The sequence below is a fragment of the Alexandromys fortis genome, unplaced genomic scaffold (assembly GCF_014885135.2).
Source record: "Alexandromys fortis isolate MF-2015 unplaced genomic scaffold, M_Fortis_MF-2015_v1.1 scaffold_162, whole genome shotgun sequence".
In the NCBI taxonomy this organism is placed as follows: Eukaryota; Metazoa; Chordata; class Mammalia; order Rodentia; family Cricetidae; genus Alexandromys; species Alexandromys fortis.
In genome coordinates, this window is record NW_026068033.1 from 3,032,290 (window position 1) to 3,059,030 (window position 26,741).

The 26,741-nt window shown below is 50.1% G+C and overlaps 1 protein-coding gene across 3 annotated transcripts in view; it reads right to left on the reverse strand.

The window, feature by feature from the left end:
- Nucleotides 1-1,421: 1,421 nt before the first annotated feature.
- The window catches only part of Runx1 (RUNX family transcription factor 1), a 216,465-nt gene continuing 191,145 nt past the window's right edge, over nucleotides 1,422-26,741 (reverse strand). For all 3 annotated transcript variants that reach the window (XM_050164796.1, XM_050164795.1, XM_050164797.1), the window contains 2 exons: nucleotides 8,583-8,744; nucleotides 1,422-2,040 (listed from right to left, as the gene is read on the reverse strand). In XM_050164796.1, coding sequence (XP_050020753.1) covers nucleotides 1,571-2,040; nucleotides 8,583-8,744 — 632 coding nt within the window. In that variant the 3' untranslated portion in view covers nucleotides 1,422-1,570. The remainder of the gene's footprint in view (nucleotides 2,041-8,582; nucleotides 8,745-26,741) is intronic.

The following is a 26,741-nucleotide window of genomic DNA, read 5'->3' on the forward strand; positions in this document are numbered from 1 at the left end:
CATTTCAACTAATTTAAGAGGTACATTAAAAACAACCAGATCAGTTTGAACACACAAGTGTCAAAATCAGCAGTTAGGGTTTATACGTTGTTGAACGACTGAATTTTGACCAAGCCCTCCACTATAACAAGAGTGCCTTTCCATTTACAGTGACCGTGGTATCTGTTTGAACCACAGCATGGACTGCAGAGACACGAGTCTTTCTTATCATGTTGATACACAGATAAAGTGCACAGACCCCAAAGGTTAGGGGCTCAGCCTGCTGGAAGCAACTCGGAGACGCTGGTGAGCAAGCAGCTTCCCGTAAGCATCCTGCACGGGTTGACAGGGTGTCTCCCACAACGGGCTCCTTCGGGCTTTTTGGGGTACACACTCTTAAAACTCAGCCAGTGGGCCTCAAAGGCACTATTACCCTTTCTATTTTGATCTTTGGGGTGCAGCCACAAGTTTTGGTTTTCGTCAATGAACAGGAACTAGTAGTGGAAGGCAATTAGAGGATCATATTCGCTGATTTGGGGTCCGCCAGCTTGCCTGAATAAACTCCCTTATAAAGCATGCCTGAATCAGAAGGCCTTCGGGCAAGCATACCTCCAGGCCGAAATAAAATCCTCTTCAGAGCTATAATCACTGGCACCTCTCTGAACCCTTTGGGAGTTTTGCCTTTCTTTTTGAAGGGGAGGAGCCGGGTATGAGGCCCTTTGTTGAGCCTGGCAGAAAATTTTGTACTTCTGATCCTTGGAGTGACCCCCAGTGTCTAAAATCGGATTGAAAACATTGCTGCGTTAGCTACCAACTTGTTTGAAAAACATAAAAGGGGTTTAATGTAAACAGTATCTCTAGGTAACCAAGCCGCCACAACACACCCTTTGTTTTTTTCTCCAGCCATCATCAACACAATAACATTTAACTTTGGCTATTATAAAGGAAAATGTAGTACTTGATATTTTTCTTAATATAAGTACATTTAAATAATTAAAAAAGTATCAACACATATGCAAATGTTCAAACATCAAGATACATAAATATCTAGGGATTTCTTTGTGGAAATACAGTAGTTAAAAAATGACCCAAAGTTGTAGCTGTATCTTAAACAAACAAAAACAAAACAAAACAAAACAAAACAAAACAAAAACAAAATCCCAGCTACAAGAAAGTCCAAAAGTTAAATAAAACGTAGAGAAGGGAACCGTATTTCTTTCAGTTGGTCAAAGGAAGAAAGTAGCAAGCTCAGATCTATACATATTTAAAAATAACGACCACCCAGATGCACACATTTTATGCAATTGATAAGGTGCGGAAAAGTAACTCCGAAATAAGAAATAAATGCCAAACTGGATGAGCTATGTCTTTCCCGCCCCGAACCAAAAAAATTCCACACTCTTTGGAATAAACAACGTGGTTAAAAAGTGAAGTCAAGGGTATAAAATCTTTCTTTTTATTCACAGCATTGCTAAATCAGAAGCATTCACAGTTTCCCTCCGGGAATCTTCCTGTTGGCCTCCAAGGGCCCTCCTGGTGGGGGTCTGTGCGTGGACGGCAGGTGCAGCCGGGCTCAGTCCCTCGAAGGCGTTCAGTAGGGCCGCCACACCGCCTCCTCCAGGCGCGCGGGTGGCATGTTGGTGGGCGAGTTGCTGTGGCTGCCCTCGGTCTCCACCACGTCGCTCTGGCTGGGGAGGCTGGGGTTGAGCAGCGCGGCGCCCGTGGACGCGTTGGTGCAGGGCGGCAGGATGCGCGGGGGCGAGCGCTCGCCGCCCACCATGGAGAACTGGTAGGAGCCGGCGGAGGTGCCGTAGTACAGGTGGTAGGAGGGCGAGCTGGTCTGGAAGGGCCCTGCCTGGGCCTGCGACGAGCCTGGGTAGGGCGGCGGCAGGTAGGTGTGGTAGCGAGAGGCAGAGCTCATGGCTGACATGCCGATGCCAATGCCCGATGTGACGGGCGGCGAGTAGGTGAAGGCGCCAGGGTAGTGCATGCGCGGGTCGGAGATGGACGGCAGCGTGGGGAACTGGCGCGGGTCGCCGAAGGCTGTCAGGTCCGGGGCCGCTGTGGGTGGGTGGAAGAGATGGTGTGAGTCTGTGGTCTGAGAGGCGAAGGCCTCCCTCTCTGCCAGAGAACACAGGACTGCCCAGAGTGTCCCTGCCCATGGAGGGGGTGGGGGCACTGAGTGCTCTGCCCAGGACACACAGGACTGCCCAGAGAGCTCCTGCCCATGGAGGGGGTGGGGGGCACTGAGTGCTCTGCCCAGGACACACAGGACTGCCCAGAGTGTCCCTGCCCATGGAGTGGGGGATGACAACTCTGAGATGGCTATTTACCCAGAGGGCTGATGCTGCCTGGCAAGAAGTGGATTTGGCCCAGCATGCTGTCATAGTGAGTGACGGCAGACGTTTTGTAGGGAGTCGTGCCGTGGCCTATGATATGTATCGTGACATGGTGTAGCATATGCATTTCGTAAGTACCGAAATGCCGCACACCTGGTAGGGCAATGTAACGCTTACAGTGTGCATGCATGTTAGACTCCCAGGATGGTGAACTGTATCCCATCAGTCAAAACTGACTGGAGGGAGCTTTGTGTGTCCCAGGAATTAAAAACGGGTTTTACTTTTTCAAATGGTTGTAAAACTGTTAAAACAAACATACACAGTTGGTTTTTTTTTTGTTTGTTTTTGTTTTTTTGTTTTTTTTTTTGCTTTTTGAGACACAGCCTCAGCCTGTAGCACAGGGTGGCCCTGTGAATCCTTTCTGGTGCCAAGTATCTCCCACTGCCCTTACGTAACCATGACAACAGAGCTCTCAAAGCTTGCCCATTTCTCTGTGGCCCTTCGCTGAAAAAACAAGACTATCTTCTATTTATCTTAAAATATTAATATTCATTAATATATTGGTAATATAATCAGTACATTGGCATAATGACATTATTATAGCAATATATAATGAGATAACATTACGGTAATTGAGGTAACGGATGCAGGTCTATGTTACTAATAGAATATAAATATGACAGCGGTATTATGCCGTTATACGTAGTATTCAGGCTGGATAATAGAAAACTGCCGTTTTCGTAGGCTCTGACCCCTTGGAAGTTGGCTAACTTCCTGCTATTTGACTTAATGCATGCTGTGGTGGTGATGGTGTTGGTGATTGGCATGTCACTTGTCTCCACGTCTGGCTTCTGACTGGTTCCACATCTGTGTTCAATGCACACACGATGCCATGTCTTTAAGACTTTGCCTCACCATTTCCTTTTTGATTATACTTATGCGTGTCTGGGCATGCGCACGTGTGAACGTTAGTGTCCACAGAAGCCGGAAGAGGGTGCCAAGTCTCGAGGAGTTGGCGTTACCCATGGTTCTGAGCCACCCTGCCTGGGAGCTGGGAATCAAACTCAGGTCCTCTGAAAGAGCAAGAGTGTGCTCTTACGCACCCAGCCATCTCTCCAGCTGCAGCTTCGCTAATTAGTTTGTCTGTTTCACCCAAATGGAGAGAACTTGTTGTACCAGACTTTTGTGCACGCTGAGATCTTGTCAGAAATGACAAACCTTCCGTATAATATTCATTTTGTGGGGAATGAATCTACGCCTCTACAGACGGCCACTGTCTGTCCTCCCGTGGTTCGCCGCATCCCTCCGCCCTTTGCTCATGTGCACGCTGCCTTTGAGGCACACCAGGGGGTGTGCGGGCCAGCATGGCTTCCCTTGAAGATCAGTTTACATTAGTGGCGCTGCTGGCATTTTTGCCCATATCATTCGGGTGCTTGGCTTCTGATTTATTCCTTGTGAGTTGTTGGGCAGCTTTTAGGTCCTTTACCCACTGGATGCCAGTGGTATCCCCCACCGTGACATCCAAAAATATCTCCAAACATTGTCGATAACCTGGGAATGGGTGTAGGGGAGCACATTCGCCCCTCCCCCCGGTAAGAGCCCCCGCTGTGAATAGGAGGGTGTTGTGGGTAGCTTGTGTCCCCTGGAACGAGAGTTCTCATATCCGCCCCTCCCGAAGTCACCAACAAAACAGCAGAGGCAAGAACTAAACACTCAGAATGTTAACTTCTCAAATGAACTTACAGAATAACTTTAAGCTCTGGGGGCATGTGGTCTGGGCCCTTTTGAGCCGAGCCTGGTAGGGGGAAATTTGAGGGGCGAGAGAGCTTCCTCTGAAAGGATTAATCCGTTTGTGGAAGACGCTGGCTGTGATCAACTTCCTCCTATTCCAAGCCTATTATTCCAGCGCGAGAGCTGCCGTTCTTGTTTCTCCCTCTCCCTCCCTCTCTCTCAGTAATCTTTATTGCTCTAACACAGTTTTACAAAAGGAACTCTTGTGTACATTTGGGGTGAATGTGAGGGAAATAGGCTCCTCATCAGAGAGGTAATTAGAGTTTATGGAAACAGCCAGAGTCTGCAGCAAACCCCGCTGCTAATGAGGAAACCAGGAGTCTGATTTTCAAACAAACACGCCTGCTAATGTTTTCAGAGCGAGTCAGACATGTGGGCAGGGAAAAGGCTGTAAGCTGACAGTGGTTCTGGGGCTGCCGGGGCTCGGCTGGCTGCCCTTTAGCGTCTTCTACAGCCAGGCCACACCTCATTCCACAGGGTTCATCCCTGCCCCCATGTGCGGCCATGTGGGAGCAGGCTCTGTGTCACTTGTTTTGCTTACACAGAGAGCCGCGACATGTTTGAGAGTTAACAGGAAGCTTCCCTCCATGTTTTCCTCCAGTTAGATTTATACAGCCTAGGGAGAAGCTGAAGCCCGAGGGAGGGCGTTAGACAAACACAATCAATTTGTTGTCATCCTGATGCAATACTCTGGACACAAACAAATGACTCTGCCCATTATCCCTCTTGCTTCATTTGCCCTGAGACAAAAAGGTGAATCCACTGGAAAAAATGAATGAAAGGTCACCCCGTTTCACAGCCCTGCCTGAACATGCTCTGCCGTCCCTTCCAGTTACCACAGGGCAATGTGGGGATGGTACCAAGTTACTGGAATCCTGCATGAGCCTGTGATTCGTCATGGGCCCAGCAGAGGGGTGATGTTACCGCCTCAGCTGCTGGGGCAGAGTAGCTGAAGATCTGAGATTACTGGTGCTATCTCTCTACACAAGGTCAAGTTCTCCCCCCTCCACCCTGTCCTCCCTGCATCATTTTTCAGTTTGTAATCATGGGAAACAAAGACTTGGGCCCTTTAGATATACTCAAATTCAAATGCTTGTTTTCATTTACAAATGATATTTTCAGTTATGTAATGGGTGTATGTTGGTGTGTGTGTGTGCATGTGCGTGTGTATGCGTGCACACACACACACACACACACACACACACAAGAGCGCTATGCTTCTGGATGCTGGAGGAAGAAGTCAGATACCCTGGAGCTGGAATTCTGGGTAGCTGTGAGCCAGCTCATGTGGGGCCCGGGAACTGAACTCATGCCTCCTGGAAGAGAAGCGGAGGCTCTTAACCACTGAGGCAGCTCTCTGGTTCTCTTTGTTCTCATTTTCTAATCTGGTTTGTCCTCTCTTCTTACAAACCAGCAGTCACGGAATCTGCCCGCCATCACACTATGGCTCTTCTATCCTTTTGGCTGGCCTTCCCCACTTGAGGAGCTAAGGTGACTGTGTCCCCCAAAGGTGACTGTGCCCCCTCCCCAGGAGGAAGGTCTGAGCATTAGAAGGCTCAGGTGTCTTCACTGGAAGTGCAAGTTTTCGTGGGATGGCGCTAACTATCCACCATGGCGGAGCTAGTCTGGGTTCTCCAGCCTGACAGGGACAAAGCAGCCCACTCCAGGCCCCTCCCACTGCCCCCAAAGGATTAAACAACCTGAGCAGATAATGGCTGCCTTAAAAGGATCTTCTGCATGACTCAGATTAATGCTGTCTGTCGCCCAGGTTGGCAGCTAAACATTAATTAACAAAAAGAAAAAGAAGGGGAGGAAAAAGAAGAAAAGGAAAGGTAAACCTTCACGTGACAGCTCCTGCCAGACAAGGTGTGCAGTCTGTGTGCAAGGGACAGGGACAGAGAGTGTATTGGAGAGGGAGGCCGGGTGTAGCCGAAGCCCACACAGGGGTCAAGTTCCCAGAGCTGTGGGCCTGGAGCTGCTTCCTCTCATGGATCCCAGCCTTCTCCTGCCCCAGGTTTACCACAGCACTTCCTAAGCCTGCAAGACCTGTGCTCAGGGCTTTATTTCCAGAGGGAGCTTTGCCAAGCTGAAGCTCACTCTCCTGAGCCTGTTCCCTGCCACCCATGAGAGCCTGTTTGTCATCTCTGGTCTTCCCTAAGGGGCAGCAGAGGTCACTTTTGGGTCCTGAAATGGCTTTTCTCTCTCTCACATTCCCGTGCCATAAGCGCCCTTCTTTCTAGCTGGTGTTGTTGAAGTCCCTATCATTAGGAACATAGTTGTGACGTGGCCCTCTCTTTTTTAGCCGATGGTGGCACTGGCTGATAGATTACCCAGGCCGTAATGAATGACCCCACACACCCATGTGTGTATGGGCAGTGCCGCTTGGACTTGATCAATAAAAAACAAGTGAAAAATGTTTAAAAGACATGAAGTTTAGAGGGAGATGCTATGCGGGAGCCAAGGGGCGGCTTGGGCAAGCTGACATGATCAAATGTGTCCCATACATGTCAGCAGCTCTCCAAGAGTAAAAGGAAAGCGTTAAGAGCCAGTCTGGCATGTGATCATGTGATCGCTGGTCAGCCGGTGGAGCTGGACCTAGGTGCGCACTTGGGGTGGTGACCAAGCTGAAAGACTTATGCAACACATCTCAAGGAACAGACCTACACTGGGGACACTTCCAAGGAAAACACTAAGTGTTTTAGATGCGGGCTGTGGTCAGCGGACAGAGCCGCGTCACTGACAGGAATCTGGGAGAGCCGACAGATGCTCCTGGAATCCAAGTGTCCCTGAGGGGACAGGCTTTTAGACACAGCCAGCTGAGCAAATGCCACAATTCCTATGTTACCCTCTGAATTCCTTAGACCATCGGCACCCATGCAAGTGTTGGTACGGATGGCCTGAAGTCAGGTGAGAGCAGAGAGAGGAAGCTGGCTTTTGTAGCTCCATCAAGAGCCGGGGCGGGTGAAGTTCAAGGTGCTCACTGCCCCCAGCTGGCACAAGTGGAGACATTTTGTGCATGTGTGTGTGTGTTCATTTATAGACACCCCTGTGTACAGGCACTTGTGCATGTGTGTATACATGTGTGTGCAGAGACCAGAGGCGGCCTTAAGTTTTGTTCTTCAGCAGGGGTCCGAGTCGTCTTTTGAGGCAGGGCCTCTCCTTGGCCTGGAGCCCTGTGATTAAACTCCATGTCCCTAGTGCTGGGATTAGAAGACTGTGACCCCATACTTTGCTTTTATACCTGTGTCTTAGGGAGTCATACTTGGTCCCCATGTTTGCAAGGCAGGGAGGGGCTTTACCCAGAGAGTCCTGGAGATTTCTGATGGACATGCTGGGACATTTTCTACTGGCATCTCGAGGTCAAGGACACTTCTAGCTAATGTCTGGTGCATAGGACAGTTCTGCCCCCAATAAAACATGATGCAGCCCAAATGCCAGTACCCCCAATACCATTGCTGGGGGCGGGGGAGACAGGCTACAGTAGCCGGGTGAGTCGGGGGTGATTTGTGATGGAGACTCTGACCCCCTGGTAGAACCTTAAGCAACTGTGGTGGTTGTCTGCAAACAGTCTTTCACAACATTGAAGGCGGCTGTCCTGACTCCTCTGCCTTTCTGCCTGCCCCCTCATCTGTTCTAATCTGCCTTCGAGGGCCCCAAAGCAAAACCTGCCCCTCCTCCACCACACATACAAGTGCATTGCAGGCCTCTTAAGGGTGAAGGGCTCTCAAGTATTTCACAGTTTGGTTGGGCTCTCAAGTATTTCACAGTTTGGTTCGGCTCCAATTTCAAAGCCCCGAACAGTAAGTTTCTTCTTTAGCCTTCAACAAAGGAGTTTTTTCCTGTAACTCTGATTTCCCTGCCCAGGAGCAAGGGTGAGTGCCAAGCCCCAAGGGCTCATAGGTTAAATGACTAATATTTAATGAGCTCGTATTAACAACAATTATGCTAACCATGACACCTGAGCTCTCCACCTTGTTCCTAACCCTCAGTCTGAACAGCCCTTAGCTGGCAATGTTTATCTTGGGGCATATTTGTTCCCTATTCCGAAGTGTACCTTTGTGCTGTTCACAGGAACCTGTGACAATTCACCACGGCTGGGGAGCACAGCCATGGGCTAGAATTCAGCTGGGAGGTGGATTCCTTTGCCAAAGGCACACAATCCTTACTTAGGCCACTTTGCCTTTCCAGAATAGTAGTCCCTGGCCACCACCCTTCCCTAGCAGACATGAGCAAACCCTTAATACGGAAGAGATGGACGGAGACACCTCTGTCTCCTCACTCTGTCTCCTCATTCGCTGCCTCTTCTCATGTCAGGAACAGTCAGTGCTAGGCATGGCAACCGTGCTGAGGTGGGTGACTTTGTCTTTGAACCCTGTTCTGCTCTGTATCCAGCCCGCTCCTTCCCTTTGTCTCCTATACTCTTCCAAAGCTTCCCCTCCAGACCCCTTGCAGATACGTTCTCAAGCGGCTTACTTGAAAGTCGACTGGAGAGTTCCGCAGAGAGGCTTGTCATGCCGCTGGCACGGCCAGGTGAGATGGGTGTTGCCGGGTGCACGGAAGAGGAGGTGATGGATCCCAGGTACTGGTAAGACTGATCATAGGACCACGGTGGGGATGGCTGGATCTGCCTCGCATCTGCGGAGAGATAGGGGTGTTGGTGACAGATGGAGTGGGGTGGCGTCTTAAAATGAAAAGGTCTTATAATGATAACTAGTCACCATTATTTAAATGATTACACATGTATGCATATAGCTTGTTCATAGAATCCAAGTATTTGATGCCCCTGTGATATGGTGGCTCCCCTTAAAGAGGAGCAGTTCATGTGGGATTTTAGATTTTTATTTCATAGTGTTTCCTTCTAGACGCATAACATTGCAGGTTATACTCAATGACTTTAGGGTCCAAACATGACCTAACAGCACAGCAGGGCCGGAGGGGAGCAGAACCGACAGGCTGTCCTGCACCTCATGTTACCCTAAATGTCTTGCTCCAAGTATGTGTGTGGGACACCCAAAACCCATACACTCAAATATTTCCTGCAAGGCATGCTTATATTCTCACTACACACACTTACCAAATGAACACATACTATTCAGATATTTTAAACACTTAAAAAGCAAACAAAAGAGGTTCTAGAACCATCACAGGCCTCTGGGGTGCGAGCTATGGTGTAGCAATCCGCTGTGCAGACAGCCTAGCACCCCCAGCCCCACGTCTGAAACGACACGAAGCATAAAGTGTTATGCCGTGATTCATGCTCCGTCATGCTTTACTGCGGTGAGAAGAGTCAGGCCAGGCCTTTCTAACCTCGTAACTAAGCTGTGCAATGTTGCATAATATTTCATAGCCTTTTAAAATATGCTCTGGAAAATGACCTTTACCATTCGAGCCCAGGTTCTGTGTTTTCTTTGTTGCTGCTGCTGTTGTTGTTCTTTTAAACACAGGCTGTAGATTCGGCATCATCTTACTTCCCACTGTGGTTCAGTGAGGATGGCACCGCATTACACATGCCGAAGCCGTCAGCCCATCAGCCCTCATTTCCTCCACCACAAGGAACCTCCGTGGGTCCTTTGCCAGTGGTGGGCCAGCAGGTGGTGGCCATGAGCCTCTCCGAGCAATTTTGGGTTGTTTTCAGTCTTTTGTTTGAGCCAAAAAAAAAAAAAAAACCCAACAAAGCAAAAGCAAACAACAACAACAACAAAAAGATGTGACAATACAGTGTTTTTCTGTGTTTGTGTGAGAGGTCTCTTTCCTTTGCTCTGATGGGAGTGGAAGTGGGGCCACCATGAACACAGGAAAGCCAGAATTGAAATAGCCGTGTTGTTAGTTGTTGCCTCACAGGGGAAAAAAAATGCGTGCTAGGCCCATCTGTCGGATCAAACCTTCATACTCCTCTCTGGAGTGAGATGATCTCCAAACACCATCTGGTGGCGACAGGTCAGGGTCCTGGCTCAGAATTTCTCCGTTTAACTTATGTGTTATGAGAGTCGAGGAAGAATCAGGTGGGGGATGTGAATCCAGGCGTGGTACTTAGATCCTAACGGGGGGGGGGGGGGATTCTGGGAAGTGCTAGCAGGGATTCAGTGGGAGTTATCCAGAAAAGGCCTCAGCCTGAGAGAGCATCACCGTCAAGCATTCCACAAAGCCCGGGTGAGATGCTCTTCTTGAAGGAGCTGCTTTGGGTAAGTCCATCCATCAAAGCAAACACAAGCTGACTCAGCACGAGTTGTGTGCCAGGCATGTGATAATGTGGCCAGTCATGGTGGTGAAGAGGCGCAATGCCCCTGCCATGCTGGGATTGATCAGGGCACAGCTTCGAAGTGCAATGCTTGGAAAGGCTCCTTCCTCATGGACTTGTCAGCACACTGAGAATTTTTTTCCATCCATCCATCCATCCATCCATTAATCTATCCGTCCATCCACCCATCCATTCATTCAACATTTGCATATTCATCGGCTGGTGGAATTACTCACTGGTTCTGTCATTTATGTCTCCACACACAGTTTTGTCGCTGGGGCCCCTGGGGTAGGGACTCACTAGTAAATGGTTTTACGGTCTCTACCTTCTAAGAGGTCCAGCCACTGGAAGGTCGAGAGGTCATAGAGACCGAGTGCTAACTTGTGATGTGGGAGTGATTTCTTATTAATAAAGAAACTGCCTAGGCCCATTTGATAGGCCAACCCTTAGGTAGGCGGAGTAAACAGAACAGAATGCTGGGAAAAAGAAGCTTAGTCGAGGAGTCGCCATGATTCTCCCACTCCAGACAGACGCAGGTTAAGATCCTCCCTGGTAAGCCACCTCATGGGCTACACAGATTATTAGAAATGGGTTAGAACAATATGTAAGAGCTAGTCAATAAGAGGCTACAGATAACGGGCCAGGCAGTGTTTAAAAAAATACAGTTTCCGTGTAATTATTTCGGGCATAAGCTAGCCATGCGGGCGGCTGGGTGCCGGGGACACAGCCCCGCCGCTCATATCACTACAAACTTGCATGCCTAATTTGGACATGCAAATGGCTGCTTCCAAGGCAGAGGGAGAATGACAGTGGTGTTTGTGCTGTGCTGTGTGCTTACATTCTGCACTGGAGAGGAGCAGAATGGGAAGGCATTGGGCATACGTCACCGATTTGGGGTTGAATTCTGCCTTTACTGGAAACTAGCTTCAGCAGATCTCATCTTCTCCTGTCTGTCAAGGAAGAAGCAAGCTACAGGAAAAGAGACATGTCAGGCTGTGTGGCCATTGTAAATGCTCAGTCAGCCTGATTGACTTCCATAATTGTATTATTGCTAAAGGAAATGCAGTCCCGAGGTGTAGCTGATGCTTCCTGGGAAAGGCAACGCCCACTTGCACTGGGGTGGGGCCCAGGCAATACTGCTCTGCTTGGGGTTGAGCGTCTTGAGAAGAGCTAGGCTCTGGGTATTAAATGGTGAGTGAGGAAGGACGCTAGAATTCTGTGATAAAGAGAATGCGGGAATTCAATATTTCAATCAATTCATGCTTCTGTTTTTAAAAGTTCCCGATGAGAAAATTTAAACTTGGACTTTTTATATGTTGGTAGTTTCTGTAGGCTCATGTTTTCGATGAGAATACATGACCAAGGTCATTGCAAATATGGATAAGAGGGGCTCCCTCTCTCATTCCTGAACCTCACCCCCTTCCATCTGAAATGGAGGTGAAAGACAAGGGAGAAGTAGGGAGACAGAGCAAAGGAACATGGTGTATTTCACTCAGGAAAAGAACGTTTTAAGGCAACAACATCAGAATGTCTTCAGTGTCTGTCATGACCTGTAAAATAATTCATATCAGAGTGGCCGCCTTCTCCCACATTCAGCACCGAAGTGTAAAGAGCTGAAGAGCTACCATTCCTGTCACTAGAACAAGGAAAATGGTGAACAGAAAATCCCTGACCTTTCTGGATCTCCCAGGGAATTCTGGCAGTATAGCAGGCCCAAAGTCTGGGGAGGAAGCAAGCACAAAAGACCACACCAAGGGGACAGAAGCCTATGGGAGCGCATCGTGGGGACATCACAATGCTGAAAGCTGAATAGAGACAGATAGGAGAATACAAGTCTGGAGAGCTACAGTGCTGCCCAGAAGGGATGTGCTGTGGTCCAGGGACTCCACTGGGTTCTCACAGAATCCCATCTCACTGTGGACTATTGATGGAAGGGCTGTAAGGAGCAGAATAGGATAGAGAATTCACGGGAAGCTAAAGACCACAAGGACTCGAGAGGGGCGGGACTCCTATAGTTACACTAATTCACCCTAACCCAACCCCTGCCTGGATAATAGAAAACTCACACCAGAGGTCTGGCTGTGTTAGCTCATGCTATGGATGCATCATGCTCAACTCTGAACACATTACAAGATAGGGAAGAAATGTATGGACCAGAAAGACAAAGCAAGCAAGAAAACTCAGATGTGACACAGAGAGGGAATTTAAAATGGAAATTGTAAGAAAGTCTCAAAAGAAATTCAGGAAATGAAAAAGAGAAACAGGAAATATCTTTTATGAGGTTATTAGTAGGCAAGCCATAGCCGAGGGAAATTAGTGAACTTGAAAATATGTCAATACCAACTTGTCGAACTAGAAGGAAAAGAGAGAGAGAGAGAGCATGCACGCGCACGCACATACACACACACACACACACACACACACACACACACCCTACAAGTTGTCCTCAGCTCCTTACATACACTGTAGCGTGTACACACACACACACACACACACACACACACACACACACACACAGATGAGAGAGAGAGTTGGCAAGCAAGAGAGAGACTAAATAAATAAATGAATGTAAATGTTGTGGAAAGTAGTAACATATAACAAGTATCAAATAATGTTATTTGATTGTGGACTTAGTTTTTAAACACTGGAACAATCACTAAAGCAAGTTTTAAAAGATTTCATTGATTGATTGACTGATTGACTTTACGTCTGTAGGTGTTCAGCTACATGCATATCTGTGTTCCTCGTACATGCAGTGCCTAAGGAGGCTAGAGGAGGATGTCAGATTCTTCTGGGACTGGAGTTAGCAGACAGTCATTAGCCACTAGTGGGTACTAGGAATAAAACTGGGGTCCACTGGAAGAGCAGCCAGTGCTTTCAGTCTCTGACCCATCTCTTGAGCCCCCCTAAAAGAATGTTTTAAAAGTATACTTGCTATGTGAATAGGTGAGCTACAGTGAGATCATAAAATGTTCAGTCAAGGTGAGAGGAGACAAAAGCAGGGGGCGGGGCGAAGAGCCACGTGCAGCAGACGTGCAAGTGAAACTTCAGCAGATAATAATCCAGCTCTATCTATAAGCAGTTGAGACGTGTGAATTGCCTGCATCCACTGCAGAAGCTGTCGGCTACAAATAAAACTTCACTACCTGACGCATACAAATGGCTCATTTAAATACAGACTCAGGCCGGGTGACAGGGGTGGAGGGAAATCATGCTAACACCAATTCAAAGAGTGCCCGACTTGCTGCATTAGTTCTCTACAAAGCTAACTGAAGATGGAGATTTTCAAGGATAAGAGGTGAGTTACACGTTGATAATATGGCCAACTAATAGTACGTATTCCTTAGCAGGTGCCCAGTGAGCACAGTGTCAAGTCCTTAGGCAAAGACTAACTGAAATGCATGGAAAAGCAGACAAATCCATCATTCTGGCTGGAGACCTCAGCATCCCATGAACATTTTATGATCTCACTGTGCACCGACACACCATGCAAACAGAAGTCAGAACTCCGCCGACCTGGACAGTATCACCTTGACCTAACTAACATCTGTAGGCTATTCTTCGGAAGCCCACACGTGCACTCCCTGAGACGGACTACATTGGGGGTCATAAAATGCTGCTTGATCTTAAGGGCAAAATCATACAAAATGTTATCTTGGGCCACAAGGACTTAAAGTAAAACCAAACGGCTTCTTCCCTGCAAACAAAACACAAAAGCCAGTAACAGAAAGATTATTAGGAAATCTTCAGAAATTGGAGGTTATCTATAAATGCCATAGGGGCCAAATAAAAGATCTCAAAAATATTTATAATACTTGTCACTTGATGAAAATGAAAGCAAGCAACGTTTAGGCGACGGAGTTGGAGCAGCATTGGAGGAGGAATGTCTAGTGCTGGAGACATTTGAAAGGAAAGGCCCAGAATCAGTAACGAAAGCTTATGAACAGAAAGGGGGAAGGACGCACTCCATACCCACGGCAAAGAGAAGCGAACACGCTCTAAAGCAGAGGCCAACGGCACTGACTACAGACAACCCGAAGGAGCACGCCTGCTTTGAAAATCTAAAGCTTATCAGCTCACCCTCGCGCCCTCTCTGGGACATCCAGCCTCATTCAGACGAACCTTTGGTGGTGGTCCTAGCCCCTGACCTCACAGCCTGGGTTTCCCGGGGCCCTGAGAGTAGCTGGGGTGGCTTCTAGACACCTGTGTCAGGTTGGCAGGGCTCCATGTCTCCAGTGTAGCCAGAACCCCTTTTCTTGATCACTTGGGGGCGTCTCTACAACAACAAACCTCCTGTTCACCTTTGATCCGTTAAACATAAACAGCAGGCCATCCACCGGAGGCCTGTCTGCTTTGTAAAGGGTAGAAGCTGCTCTGTGAACATCTAAACCTAAGGGGCTTGTTCTGGCCTTTTCCTTAGAGGAGGTCCCTGCCCTGTGCAAGGAAGGCAGAGTGAGTCCTTTGCAGGGTGCCCTCCCAGCGTGCCTCGGTCACGGGTAGCTGGTGTAATGCCCCCTTGGATGCCTCCGAGCACACAACAGGATGTGAGTCAGGACTCAGATGTGAGTCAGTTTCCAGGGTGATGTGTCAGGGCGAGCCCCAGGGGAGGTGTTCATTTTTCATCTTCTCCTCTGGGACCCTTGTGAAGAAAGAAAGGTCCAGGCTACCTTGTGTATGGAAGAAGGGGTACCCCCAGATGCTTGGACAGCTGCCCCCTCTCACCCCGAATTGTGCAATGTCAGCTTTTATAGCCCTGATGCTGGGCAGGTGACTCCCTCGGGAAGCCTGTTTCCCTGAAGTGTCTAGTGTTTTTGAGAAGCAGTGCTTCTGGCTTCTGTGGTGGACACTACATCCCCGACAGCACCGATGTCAGTCGAGAGCAGAGCACCTCCCTGCCCCCCAGGTAGCGAGCATCGGATTAGCATAACCTCAGCATTATCAGCGGAACCCCATGATAACATGACTCAGTTCCCACCAGCCCTGGATTCTGGAAGAAAGGAGGGGGGTTGTGAAAGATCCCTGGGATTTGCCAAGCATTTTTCTCCCACTGGCTGCAGTTAGTCATGAGCGGCTCAGCTGCCTTCGCTGTTCGGGCTTTGAAGGGAAGCATCCACAGAGCCAGGATAGAGACCTGCCTGGGGATGCTGTTCCAAAGGCCTTCGGGGGCTGGAGGCCCCCATTCTCCCTGACATCCATCCACCCTGGAGGTGACAGGCTGCTTGGGAAAGGGAAGAGTTGTGTGTGGCTCCATCCCCACCACTTCTGCTTCCAAGTCCAGAATTCCTCACTCCGCCCTCCCCTCCCCAGGAGGTTTTGTGACTTTGCGGTCAGGATGCTATGAATCTGAAATGCTGCTCCTAACCCTGGTGGCTCACCCCAGAGTCCTTTTCCTCTCGAACCTCTGTTTCCTCATCTTTTAAGCTGGGGGGGGGGCGGGAGGAGGGGGGTGACTAGACTCACCTGCCTCACAGGTGTGAGCGCTAATTAATGTTTGTGGTCCAGCTTTGAGATCCTCAGATGAAAGGCGCCCTATAAACGCAAAGTGCTCTTCCTCATTAGGGCTGCCAGACAGTTCCCAGGGGAAATAGTTCAGCCCTCACCACGAGGCCGCTCCCCTCAGCCAGATCAGTCTGAGACACGTCTGGAAAGCGCTCTGTACTTAGGCAGAGTCCTCCCTGTGCAAGGGTTCAGGGATAAGTCACCAGCTCCTAGAAAAGGCGGGGCTTTCATAGCGTGGCTCATCTCCTTTGGCACCGTCTCTCCGCTGTGGACAGAGTGGCCTTTCGTGTCCAGACGGCAGAGGGACTGTGGTTCTGAGGGCACCGAAGGCCCCCGTCGGGTTTCTGTCCTGCCCTTTCCTGCAGATAACTAACTTCAGCGAATGCTGTTGAAGAAGCACCCCCCATAAATGCCTCATCTGTAAGGACTGTCTGTACCCCCACTTCTACGCCCCTGACCTCTTCTCTTTCCTAGGCCTAGAGGAGCCTATAGCCAGGCTGGATACAGTCCATCGTGTACCAGCCCTTCTGTGGGCACCCTGCCGAACTCTCCTTCCTTCCTGTCTCCTCCAATGCAGTCTGGAAAAGCTGAGGCGAAGACGTCTTTCAGCACCCCTGGTCCCCAAGGGTCCTCCCCCAGTATCCTAGTCCTCTTTATTCCCTCCTTGAGTCCTGGGGTGAGGGAGAACTTCTGTGTTGGGTCAGAAGTCCCTCTGCAGCTCGGCGCTTAGCCCTCAGTATTGAGGGAGAGGGCTCTCACCCAGAATAGAAGCTGTTGTCACCTCCTGTGGGACACTGTAGGCCAGAGAACCTCGGACCTCCTGGGACTGCTCGCGGGGTAGAATGTTCTGGGTAGTGTCCACTGACAGTAATGCACACTGCAGATTTTACTCGCATAGCTCGGATCAGATATTAGAGGCTGCTTCGAGCTGGCTGTGGAAGACTCCCTGCTGCTGGTGGGGCTCCGGGCCATCCCTGAGAAGTGCCCACTGTGTCTTCTACTGAGAACTAGATGCTGTAGGAGCTGTCCCTTGCTGAGGTCACTTTAAGTAACAGGACTGAGAGTTTATGAGAGTCCTTATAATGAATGCCTTAGGGCAGCGGCTCTCAGCCTTCGGGTCACAACCCCCACAGGGGTCATAACCCCCGTAGTAGATACCCTGCGTATCAGATATTTACATTATGATCTGTAACAGTACCAAAATTACAGTTGTGAAGTAGCAATGAAATAGTTTATGGTTGGGGGAGGGGTCACCACCACACGGGGGAACTGTATTAAGGGGTCACAGCATTAGGAAGCTGCCTTTGAAAAGGAGAAGACATTTTCTTGGGAGCCTGCAAGGGTGTAGATGATGGGGTCACTGCCCACATGTTGTCATTACAGGACAATTTGGGGCTCCAGGGCTTAGCCGAGAGTGAAGCCTGGCCCACTGCAGACTCTGTTATGCCATCTGGCAGCCTCGTTTCCTCTGGGGATGGTCCCTGTTCCCTGTACAGCCCCAGATCTCTGTGCTGAGGGCTGTCACCTAGCCAACACTCAGGACCTCTGGTAAGAGCCGAGGGAGCCTCCACTGCAGCAACCAGACCCTCCATGTTCTCTCTGCGTGCCTTCTGAGCTGCAGCCTTGAGTTTTGTTCTAGTGTGGTAGTGATGTTGTCAAATGTCAGAATTGCTTGGAAATCGCTAAGGTAGCTTGAAGGCCAAGATTTGGGCTCGGTCAGCCTGTGTCATCCTATGATCAGGGTCTTGATTCATTCTTATTGAGTTCTAAGTACAGATGACGGTTTTCTATAGCAGAGTCCGAAAGTAAATTTATATTCACGTGGCCAGAAGAGTCAAGACCACATCCTCTAGAATGTTCCCGAAAACAAACAGAAGGTGCTCAACTGTGTTACGGTCTGTGCAGGTCCCACGCATCTCTAGGATTTGGGTACCACACCTCTGTGCTGTCCTCTCCCCCAAACCAGCAGCCCTTAGGCCACAAGAGAGCAATAGGTGTGACTTTCAGGTCTGAGCTGTTAGGATGGAGACACTAGCTGTCCGGTGACACTGTGTTGAGGCACTGTGCTACTCCCTGGGGACGTTTCCCCGACCTGTGAGGAGTGGTGATGACATCACCTTCCGAGGTTACTGGAAGGGTGAAATGGGACCCTGGCCTGATCACTGTCAATGCAGTTACTTGCACTGAGAGACAAGGTAACGGTGTGCAGAGTGAGAATCGCTTGGCGGGTGCACAGTAGAGATCCCTCATCCACACTGCCTGTGTTCCACATAGCAGACGGCGGTCAGGCCCCATAGGGCTACTAGGAATGAGACTTGCCTCAGCCAGCCAGAGTTCCAGGGTGCAAACCGTGGTTTCCACAACGATGTGTGTGTGGTTCCGGTGGCTCAGTGCCAGCGCCGAGACACAGTGCAAGCCCCTCCTCCCGCACCACCACTTCACAAACACTCTTGCACAGCCTGGCTCAGGGCAGGGTGGCACGGTTCCTGCCAGGGCACAGGATCTGAAAGCTGAATAGCAAGTCAAAGATTCATTGTTCTTTGTCTTGAGAGGTGTGAGTCATGTCAAAGGGGTGTTCTTTCTTTAAGAGCACACTCCCCACTCACAGAAGAACATTCCGACACAGGGAAATCGAGAATTCCCCCAAAGGTGAAGTGCCTAAGCCCCCTTTGATAAATGCTTGCAAGAGAAATCCAGTTGGTGTCTGCCCCCATGTTTTCATCATACTTTGTGTATTGGGGCAGGGCCATAGTGGGGGGAGTTCAGGTCTGGTGTCTTACAAGACTGTTCTCTTCCTGCCTGAACCCTGGCCACTGTCAAACTTCCCTTACCTACATACCAGACTTGGGTTCTTGGAATCAATTTCTTGAAGTGGAGCCAGGAGACCAGAACTATGGAGAGCTGTGCATTGTGCTCCCCCCACCCCCCGTTCATCTTCTAGTCAGGCTATGCACATGTCTCTCTCTCCCTGTATGAGAGGGATCTCTAAAGTCCAGGGTCTGTCAGAATGGAAAGATGAACCTTGCATGATTCCTGGCCATTCTCGTCTGGGTTGTTCCAATACATCCTTTCACGAGAACTATCCTGTCTGACTGTACATGCAATGGACGCTGACCGCTGTGCTTCCATTTGGTCTCTCATGGCCTCTCCTCCCTGCTATGTAATAATGCTAGATCTGAGAAGTATGTTTGCATTACGTAAGGGAGGGTCTTGTCCTCTGACTGGAGACACGTACCCCTCACATACCTTACCATCCGACCATCCCTCCTGCTGGTGGCCTCAAAGAGACCCTGGGATGCGTGGCTGCGATCCTGGAGCTGACCTCCATTCCTGAACTTTGATGTGCACCCACCAACTACATCCCGTCTTTTACAGACATGTCTTTAGAAGGAGCGGTGCTTATCACATATCATAAACACAAGGCTGCTCCTCCACAGCCAGCGAATGTTCTCAGCAACCTCTCTGTGCCTCAGAGACTGCTGAATTACTCAGATACTCACCCTCAAGCACAGGGTTGGGGCGAGGAGGCTGAGGCCCTCCCCTCCCTGTTTGCACATCTCTGCTCGAGCTTTGGGTTGGTGAGAGTTAGGAACATCGTTGCTATCAGCCACCAAGGGAGGCACCAGACCATTCTAGCTTCTCTGCTGCCTGGCTGTAATCCCTCTCTCATTTTCATGGGAGAGCCACACGAGGGGGACTTGCTCACTTGTGTTTGTGGCCCTCTTGCAACACCCCAAGTAATTGACCTTGATGTGAACGAATTGGGATTGCAATAGATGAATAGCGGGTTGGTGGGGCGGAGTCCACCGTGCAGAGGATACCTTTGAAGATAAGAGCTGTGCGTACTTTCATAAGTTAATCCCTGACGCTCCCAACAAAGGACATAAACTAATAAAGGCAGACGCGTCTGGGGGCAATCTCCACTCGTGCTCCGATTCAGAGAGGCAAGCGGAAATCTGCCAGAATTCTTTTAAACTCTCATACAGATCTCGATAAAGGGGGAAAAAAAAAGAGACACGTTTACCATGCAGAGGAAAACTCTTGGTAATCAGCACAACTCTGATGATCTAAAGATTCACAGCTTCATTTATTGACGTAGGGAAAGCAAATGGCATTTCAAATACAACCTTCATACTTGAATAGCTGAGGTCACCCTGAGAAAGGATGATGCCAGGCGGAGCCCAGCGGTGGAAAACCTCCCTCCAGAGAGCGCCTTTGATTTACAAGGTCAAGGCAGCCCTTCACACAGATGCGATGGGTTTTTAGTGGCTTGGACTCAGATGGAAGGGAAGAAATGTACAGGTTAAGATAGCGGGTGGTCCTGGAACAGCTGCCTGAGCAAAGGGGATTGCCAGCGGAGGACAGAGGCCCCGGGGCTCTGCAGGCTCACACACACTGTCTCACACGCTGACCTCGTGTGTGCACAGATGAGACACTCAGGACTTCCCCACGCTGGTGTGAACCAGCAGCAAACCCTCCTCTGCAAGATTTTTAGCCATGCCAGAGCACAGGCTTGATTAGAGTCAGGAAAGCAAGAAAGAGACATTAAGTGGGTGCTGTTTACTATCTGATGGAGCATAAGAGGGTCCCTAACAGAATGGTTCAGCTCCTAACGTTAAAATATCAAGGGAAACCTGACCCAGAGAAGGACGTTCTGACTCGGTAGTTGGGCCAACTTCAACAACAAAGTAGAAAATGGGGCCTGGAGAGGCCACTGGGATTGAGGGCAATGTAAGTTAGCACTGTGGCCCGGGGGAACCGCACATGAACTGAGGGGTGAGAGGTGGGGCAGCTGTGGGTAGCCTGCACCCGAGGAGAAGCGTGTCTCCATACTGGAGTCTGGGGCAACTGTTTTCTCAGTCTCGGGGCTGACAAACCCAGACTTGGCATCGACCGATGGCTGAGTCCAGCCCTGGGGAAGCCACAGGTGTAAACGACCAACCAGATTGCTCCTGAGGTGACCGCTGGCTTTGCCACCTTGGTAGGGACAGGCCAGCACTTGCCCCTCCTGGGTTTCCTGGGCACGAGTCACACGTAACTGGATAGCGATGTGGATCACTGTCAGCAGCTCTGAGGTCTCATTCCAAAGTCTCATGGAATGATGGAGCAGAAAGCAGCCCTAGAGACTCCCTGTGCCAGCTCCAACTCCAAGAACACTGAGGCCCAGGGTGAAGAGACTCTCTCTGTTCCCAGCAGAAGGTTGGCGTGGGGTCAAAGCTGAACTCCTGGCTAACTGTAGACCTGTTACCTCTGTAAGACCACTGGAAAGCACCCCTCCTCCTATCTACGGAGGGTACACTGGCAAAATGGAAAGGCTTAAACTTCAAAAGCTATGCAAATAATTGCCAAGTATCTTGGTGGGACGGGCCCTGGGGAGGAGGCTCTTCCTGATAACAGGTCTGTAGGAACTGGGAGCTGGTGGGTGGGGTTCCCTCAGAATTCAATCTTAGATTTATTCCCTGGAACCCAAGCTGGATCTCAAATAAAAGTTGGTATCTGTTGCTATCACCCTTCACAAAATAATCCAGAATCAAGGGCAGGACCGGAAGAGACCATTTTGGGGTCATCACAGGGAGCCAGGGGGACAGCCACCGGGGGAGTCACATTGTCACCCTTAGCCTTTTCTTCTAATGGCTTTAAGCCAGCAAGCACTACGCTGCGCCGACTTAAAACCCTTTTATAGAAAGTGCCGTCCTCTTTCTGTTCACATCACTTAGAATAATGAGTTAGCTGCACTTGTATTAGTCTGTCTTTCAAGTGGATTAGATTCACAAGCTCGTTCCCCTCCAGTCTCGCAAGCTTTTGGCCTGGCTGTCTGAACCTCCAGATTAGACTGTGAGTACAGGCCAGACAGCAATGAAACGCAATTACCTAGGCAAACTTTTGAAGGATTCGAGCCCTGGGGCGCAGGCTGTTTACCAGCGCCTGAAAGCGCCCGTTGTGCTGAGCAGGAGCAGTTGCTGTGGTCGTTTGGATCCTGCCTGCCACTGGACTGCAGGCAGGATTTCTGGGGGCTGATAACATCAGCGTCTGTCCGCACCTCAGCACCTCAGGGTCTTTCTGTTTTCAACAAGAAGACACAAGCACCAACAAAAGCCCATTATAATATCTCCCTTTGTGTTCGCTGACTCTCTCTTACTGGCTTAGTAGGGTTTTTTCTTTCATTCTTTCTCATATGTATTGTGTACCATCTTGAAGGAAAAAAAAAATCCAGAATCCATTCTATGACTGACTGGCTCTGTAACTAGGTTCTTTGGAAGTGAACAGCCTTTCTAAAAAACAGGAACTTCCTGTCTTTTTTTTTTTTTAAATAAGAAACACAACAGCTCATCCACAGCACTTTCTTCCTTGATTTGAACAAAAGAGTTTCCAAGAGCACCCAGGGAAGGAGCATCCCAAAGGGGATGAGTGGGCCAGGAGGCCAGAGGGCCTCTCTGTGGAGTAACAGCTGACACTGTTTCCCGGATGGAAGACAGAGAGGAGAGGGTGCACTTCTCTCCAGCTGGCAGAGTACGCTCCTCTGATCAGAGAAAGGAGGATACGAGGGGGAGGCCAGGGGCTGTCCCTGGCTTCCCAGGTTGGTGGGAGACTCCAGTAAAGTCACCAGAAGGCAGGGACATGACCCTGAAGGCCCCGGACCTAGAAATAGGTCAATTATTTTTAAAGAAAAGATTTCTTGTAGTTCAGACTGGCCTTGAACTTGTTATGTAGCTGAGAATGGCCATGAACTCCAGATTCTCCTTCCCCCACCTCCTGAATGCTGGGATTACAGATGTGCACTGCCCGCTCATTACAAGAAGTGCTTGGGATCGAATGTGGGTTTACCCATGCTAGACAAATGCCCTTCCAACGGAGCTACAACCCTAGGACCTGGAAAAGGACTTTTTTAGGTGAGGAAGGCAAGAGGGGTAGAAAGCTGAATCAAATGTTTCAAAGGATGGATTTGAAGAAGAATCTCAGAATGTGGTCCGGGAAGGAAGCAACAGGCAGGCACGACTGAAGGGCAGGAAGCAGGAGCCAGGCTTGTACGAAAGACGAAAGAAGTAGCAGTGTGGTAGGGGCTGGGATCTCTAGGAAGTTGTGGGTAAATAAGACATCTTATTTCAGGGCCCAGGTCTCTAATTAAGCATGCAAGGCAGGCTCCAGTATGTGGAAGGCTGCCTTGGGTGAACCTTTGCTGTCTGCAGAGGAAGGAAGACAGGGAAGGGTGAAAGGAGTGTATGTGGGGGTGCTGTCGGGCCTGAGGCTGCATGGCGGGGGTGGGGGGTGCTGTGGGGCCCGAGGCTGCATGGCGGGGGGGGGGGCAGGTATCAAGAGAGTCTCTGCTTTTGTGAGCATAGCCATGGAAAGTTATGGGCCAGAACAGCAAGAGACAAAGGGATTTGCCATATTCCTCCTTGCATTACTTCCTGCCTGGAACTCTGAAAAGGGATTCAGACTCAAAAAATGGCCTACTTTGCCCCTGTGGATCTAAGATCAGAAAAAAAATACTTTTCTAGGGACTGCCACGGGCTCCTTTACCTAAAGACGTGGACTTCCTGAGACCCAGAGAAGTGGGAGAGAGGACTCAAGGCCACCGAGAACTCTACCAACTGTTGTGCGGGTCTCAGAGCCCAGATGTGTATAGGAGGAGGTGCTGGATCACATGGAGCCCGTCCTCCTGCTAGCTGACCACCCTGCAGCGCTGAAGGACATCTGCGCAGCCAGGGAAAAGGCAATGGGCCCTACAACCTCTCTGGTATAAACAGAGAGCAGGTGGAGGGGAGGGGGAGGGGAGGCCACACTAAGGAGGGCCCTTAGGTTTAGAAGTTAGGGAGAGGATTCAGCTTGGTCCTCGGGGAGAGGATGTCCTGAAGAGGGGGCACATGAAGTGTGCTAAAGAATGGGAGGGTACTGGAAGTGGTAGGGAGGGGAACAGGACTGCCACAGGTACTCACTTATCAGAGAGGGAGGCAGGTAAGGAGTAGTAACTCATAATCAGTTAGTGCCTTGGTCTCCTCCCTGCTCCCCTGCTTAGTGTGAGTCATTCCAGAGCTCGGATGGGCGAGGGAGCCATGGAGAGACCCTTGCAGCCTGGACTACCCCAGGGAGGCATTGCTTGAGAGGGGGATTTAAAATGGGCAGTGAAAACAGACTCTGGATGCCAAGTCTTTGGCCTTCAATTGGCTCGAAAAGGCAGTCATGGCTTCTTCAGCCATGACCTTCTGAAGGTTACATGGTCAGACTAAGTGGGCCCAGTCAGTGGCCCAGGACCGAGAGGGGTTTATAATGAGACTCCCCGAATGCAAGGGTGGCAACAGGAAGCCACAGGCTCTTCACTTGAGTCATGCGGGTGGCATGCACACCGAGGTCAGAGGCCTCATTGTTCCTGTACACTATGGCCGTTCAGCTGCTGCTGAAAAGCTGTCCCTCCGGGGATGTGTGCTGATGGCTGTCTATGGAGACACAAGGATGGCTGCATCAACAGTGATTTGTGCTAATAAAAGGATGGGCCAAACTTCAAGTCTTCTAAGTCCTCCATCGCCAGTGAACTAAACGGTGTTTGGATTCCCCTGTGGTGCCTCCAAGGAGGAAGTTCAGAGATGGGTTTTGGTTGTAAATGAGTTCTTTGTAGCTCTCACAGGATGGCCACAGGTACCTAAGTCTGGGCAGGTTGCTGGGAGACTAGTGAGCTCTCTGGGTCCCCAAGGCATGGTGGCTACCAGTGGGAGAACCACCCAGCATTCCTGTATGGCTTCCATGTTCTGGCATCATAGGATGCCGGGGACAGTTGCAGAACCCTTGTTTTGCGCCTGTGCCCTGCACAATCCTGCGAGTATGTGTCTGTCACCAACTGACTAATGCGCCTTCAGAGCCATCGGCCTTGAGGGTGCCTCAGTCACTAAATGAGACATGGGGGGGAGGATCCCCTGCTGTTTCTGTTCCCTCACTAGTGCCAGCAGAGAAAAGGAGGAAAGGGAGGAGACAGGGGGGCACAGCCACCAGGAGGGGGATGGGCTCAGGTTCCCACACTGGGTGGATGGGATAAAGGTTATACCCCCTCTTCATTCTGCCTCTCTACTGCCTGCTGTCCTCACCATGGCTAGAAATCGATTGTCTAAGAGGCCTCTCCTTATGCAAGAGAATGTTTTTCCTAAGGGGGCTGCTGTTGGTATTATGATTTTTTTAGTTTCTAAATATAAAGATAAATTTACAAAGTGGGGGAGGGGATAGGAGTGGGCAGGGAGGAGAGTCCCGGGGTGGGAAAGAATCCAAGGGTCAGCTGACCTCAATATTTCCCAAGTCTTGCCTTGGCTTCTCCAGTCTTCCCCCTCCTACCAACCCCTCCTCCAAGTTCTGAATATGAAAAATAAGCAGCCTGGGCCAGGGATGCGTCTAACAAGGCCCTCATTGTCCTAGACAGGTGTGAGATTGGACTTGATCCGTGGCCAACACCTCCAGCACCAGAGCCAGCCATGGAAGCTGCAAGCGTGCCCCAGCCCTCCAGTAATGCCTCTGCAGCCAGCCAGAGACTCAACAATTTAAGGCTTAACACGCACAACATAAATCAGAGGAGGATGGACCAGCCGACCGGCAGCTTCTTGGGCAGGTGCCTGCAGACTGTCTGCAGATCAGACCCTGCCTGTTTGGGTTATTTGAGACTTTTTTTTTTTTTTTTTTAAAATATAATATAAAGATGAGAAACTGGGTGGAGCTGTGCGTACCGGCACACTGGGGTTTGCCCTATCTTGTCCCAACAGCCCCTCGTTTGCCTGAATGGTGTTTTGGAGGGACTTCTCAGGACAGTTCCCTGTGTTACTCCCAAACACTAGGAATGTGTTGCAGCCATGGAGCCGAGAGCAGGCGGAGGAAAGCCCAACACTTTGGCTAAGAGTGTGTGCACCGAGCAGGTCACTTTACTCCCCACCCCCCAGCCCCAGGCTCCCGTTGCTCATCTATTTCAGGAACAGGCTGGCCACCCCATTCTGTGACACTCATCGTCACTGTCAAGTTCAAAGTCACCACCAGTCTGTTCAGATCAGGTGCAGCCACGATGGGTGGGAGATAAGTTCACTGGATGCTAGGGGCCCGAACGGATCCTTGGCATTTCCCAGCACACCCTTCACTAAGCTAATCTTATCTTCTTCGGAGACTTGTGTTTCTCAGACCATGGAGAGGCAAGCCCAGAGTGCAGGTCCCCTGGGAGTTCGGTCACGACTTGTCAAGAGCACACTCTGTGGGTGGTGAAGGTGGAGATGACAGGCCTGCAGGGCTAATTAGGGAAGGGAGTCGGGTCCCCATTCCCTTTTAAAAGCCAGTTAACTATTAAGTAAATACCATTTGAGGGCCAGAATGCTGGAGTCCTCATCTTTCTCAGTTAAGGAAGGGGGCCAGAAGCCGCCCTTCAGTGCAGGACAGGGCTCTCTGGCATCTCAGGGAGGATGGTGGCCCATCTTTACAAACTCCGGGGCAGCTTTTGATCTAGCCATTCAAGACCTGACTCTGAATTCACGGGCAAAGATCTGGCTGTCATAGGGACGCCTCTACACCCAGGTCTCAGGTCACTCCCTCTCATGGCTACTCAGTCTTCTGAGAGTAAATGACGTGAGATTGGCAGCCACATTCTGAACTGGGTTGAGGGGACTGTCACTCGGCATCTCCTACCCCTCCCAGCCCAGGGCCTGCCAGAGCGGCTGGCGCTCCCACAGCTGTGGCCCAGCTACCCCACACACCTGTTTGCTGTCCTCCTCTTGGCCTGAAAGCCTTGGCCACAGTGGCAAGCAGGCTTAAATTTAGGGCAGGGCTTTTGGGGGAGGAAAATCAGCAGAGGGAGGTAGTTACTTAAAATTGCACAGGGAGATGAAACCGAGTTCAAAGGAATCGTTCCATAGATGGTTAAGCATTAAAAGCACGGA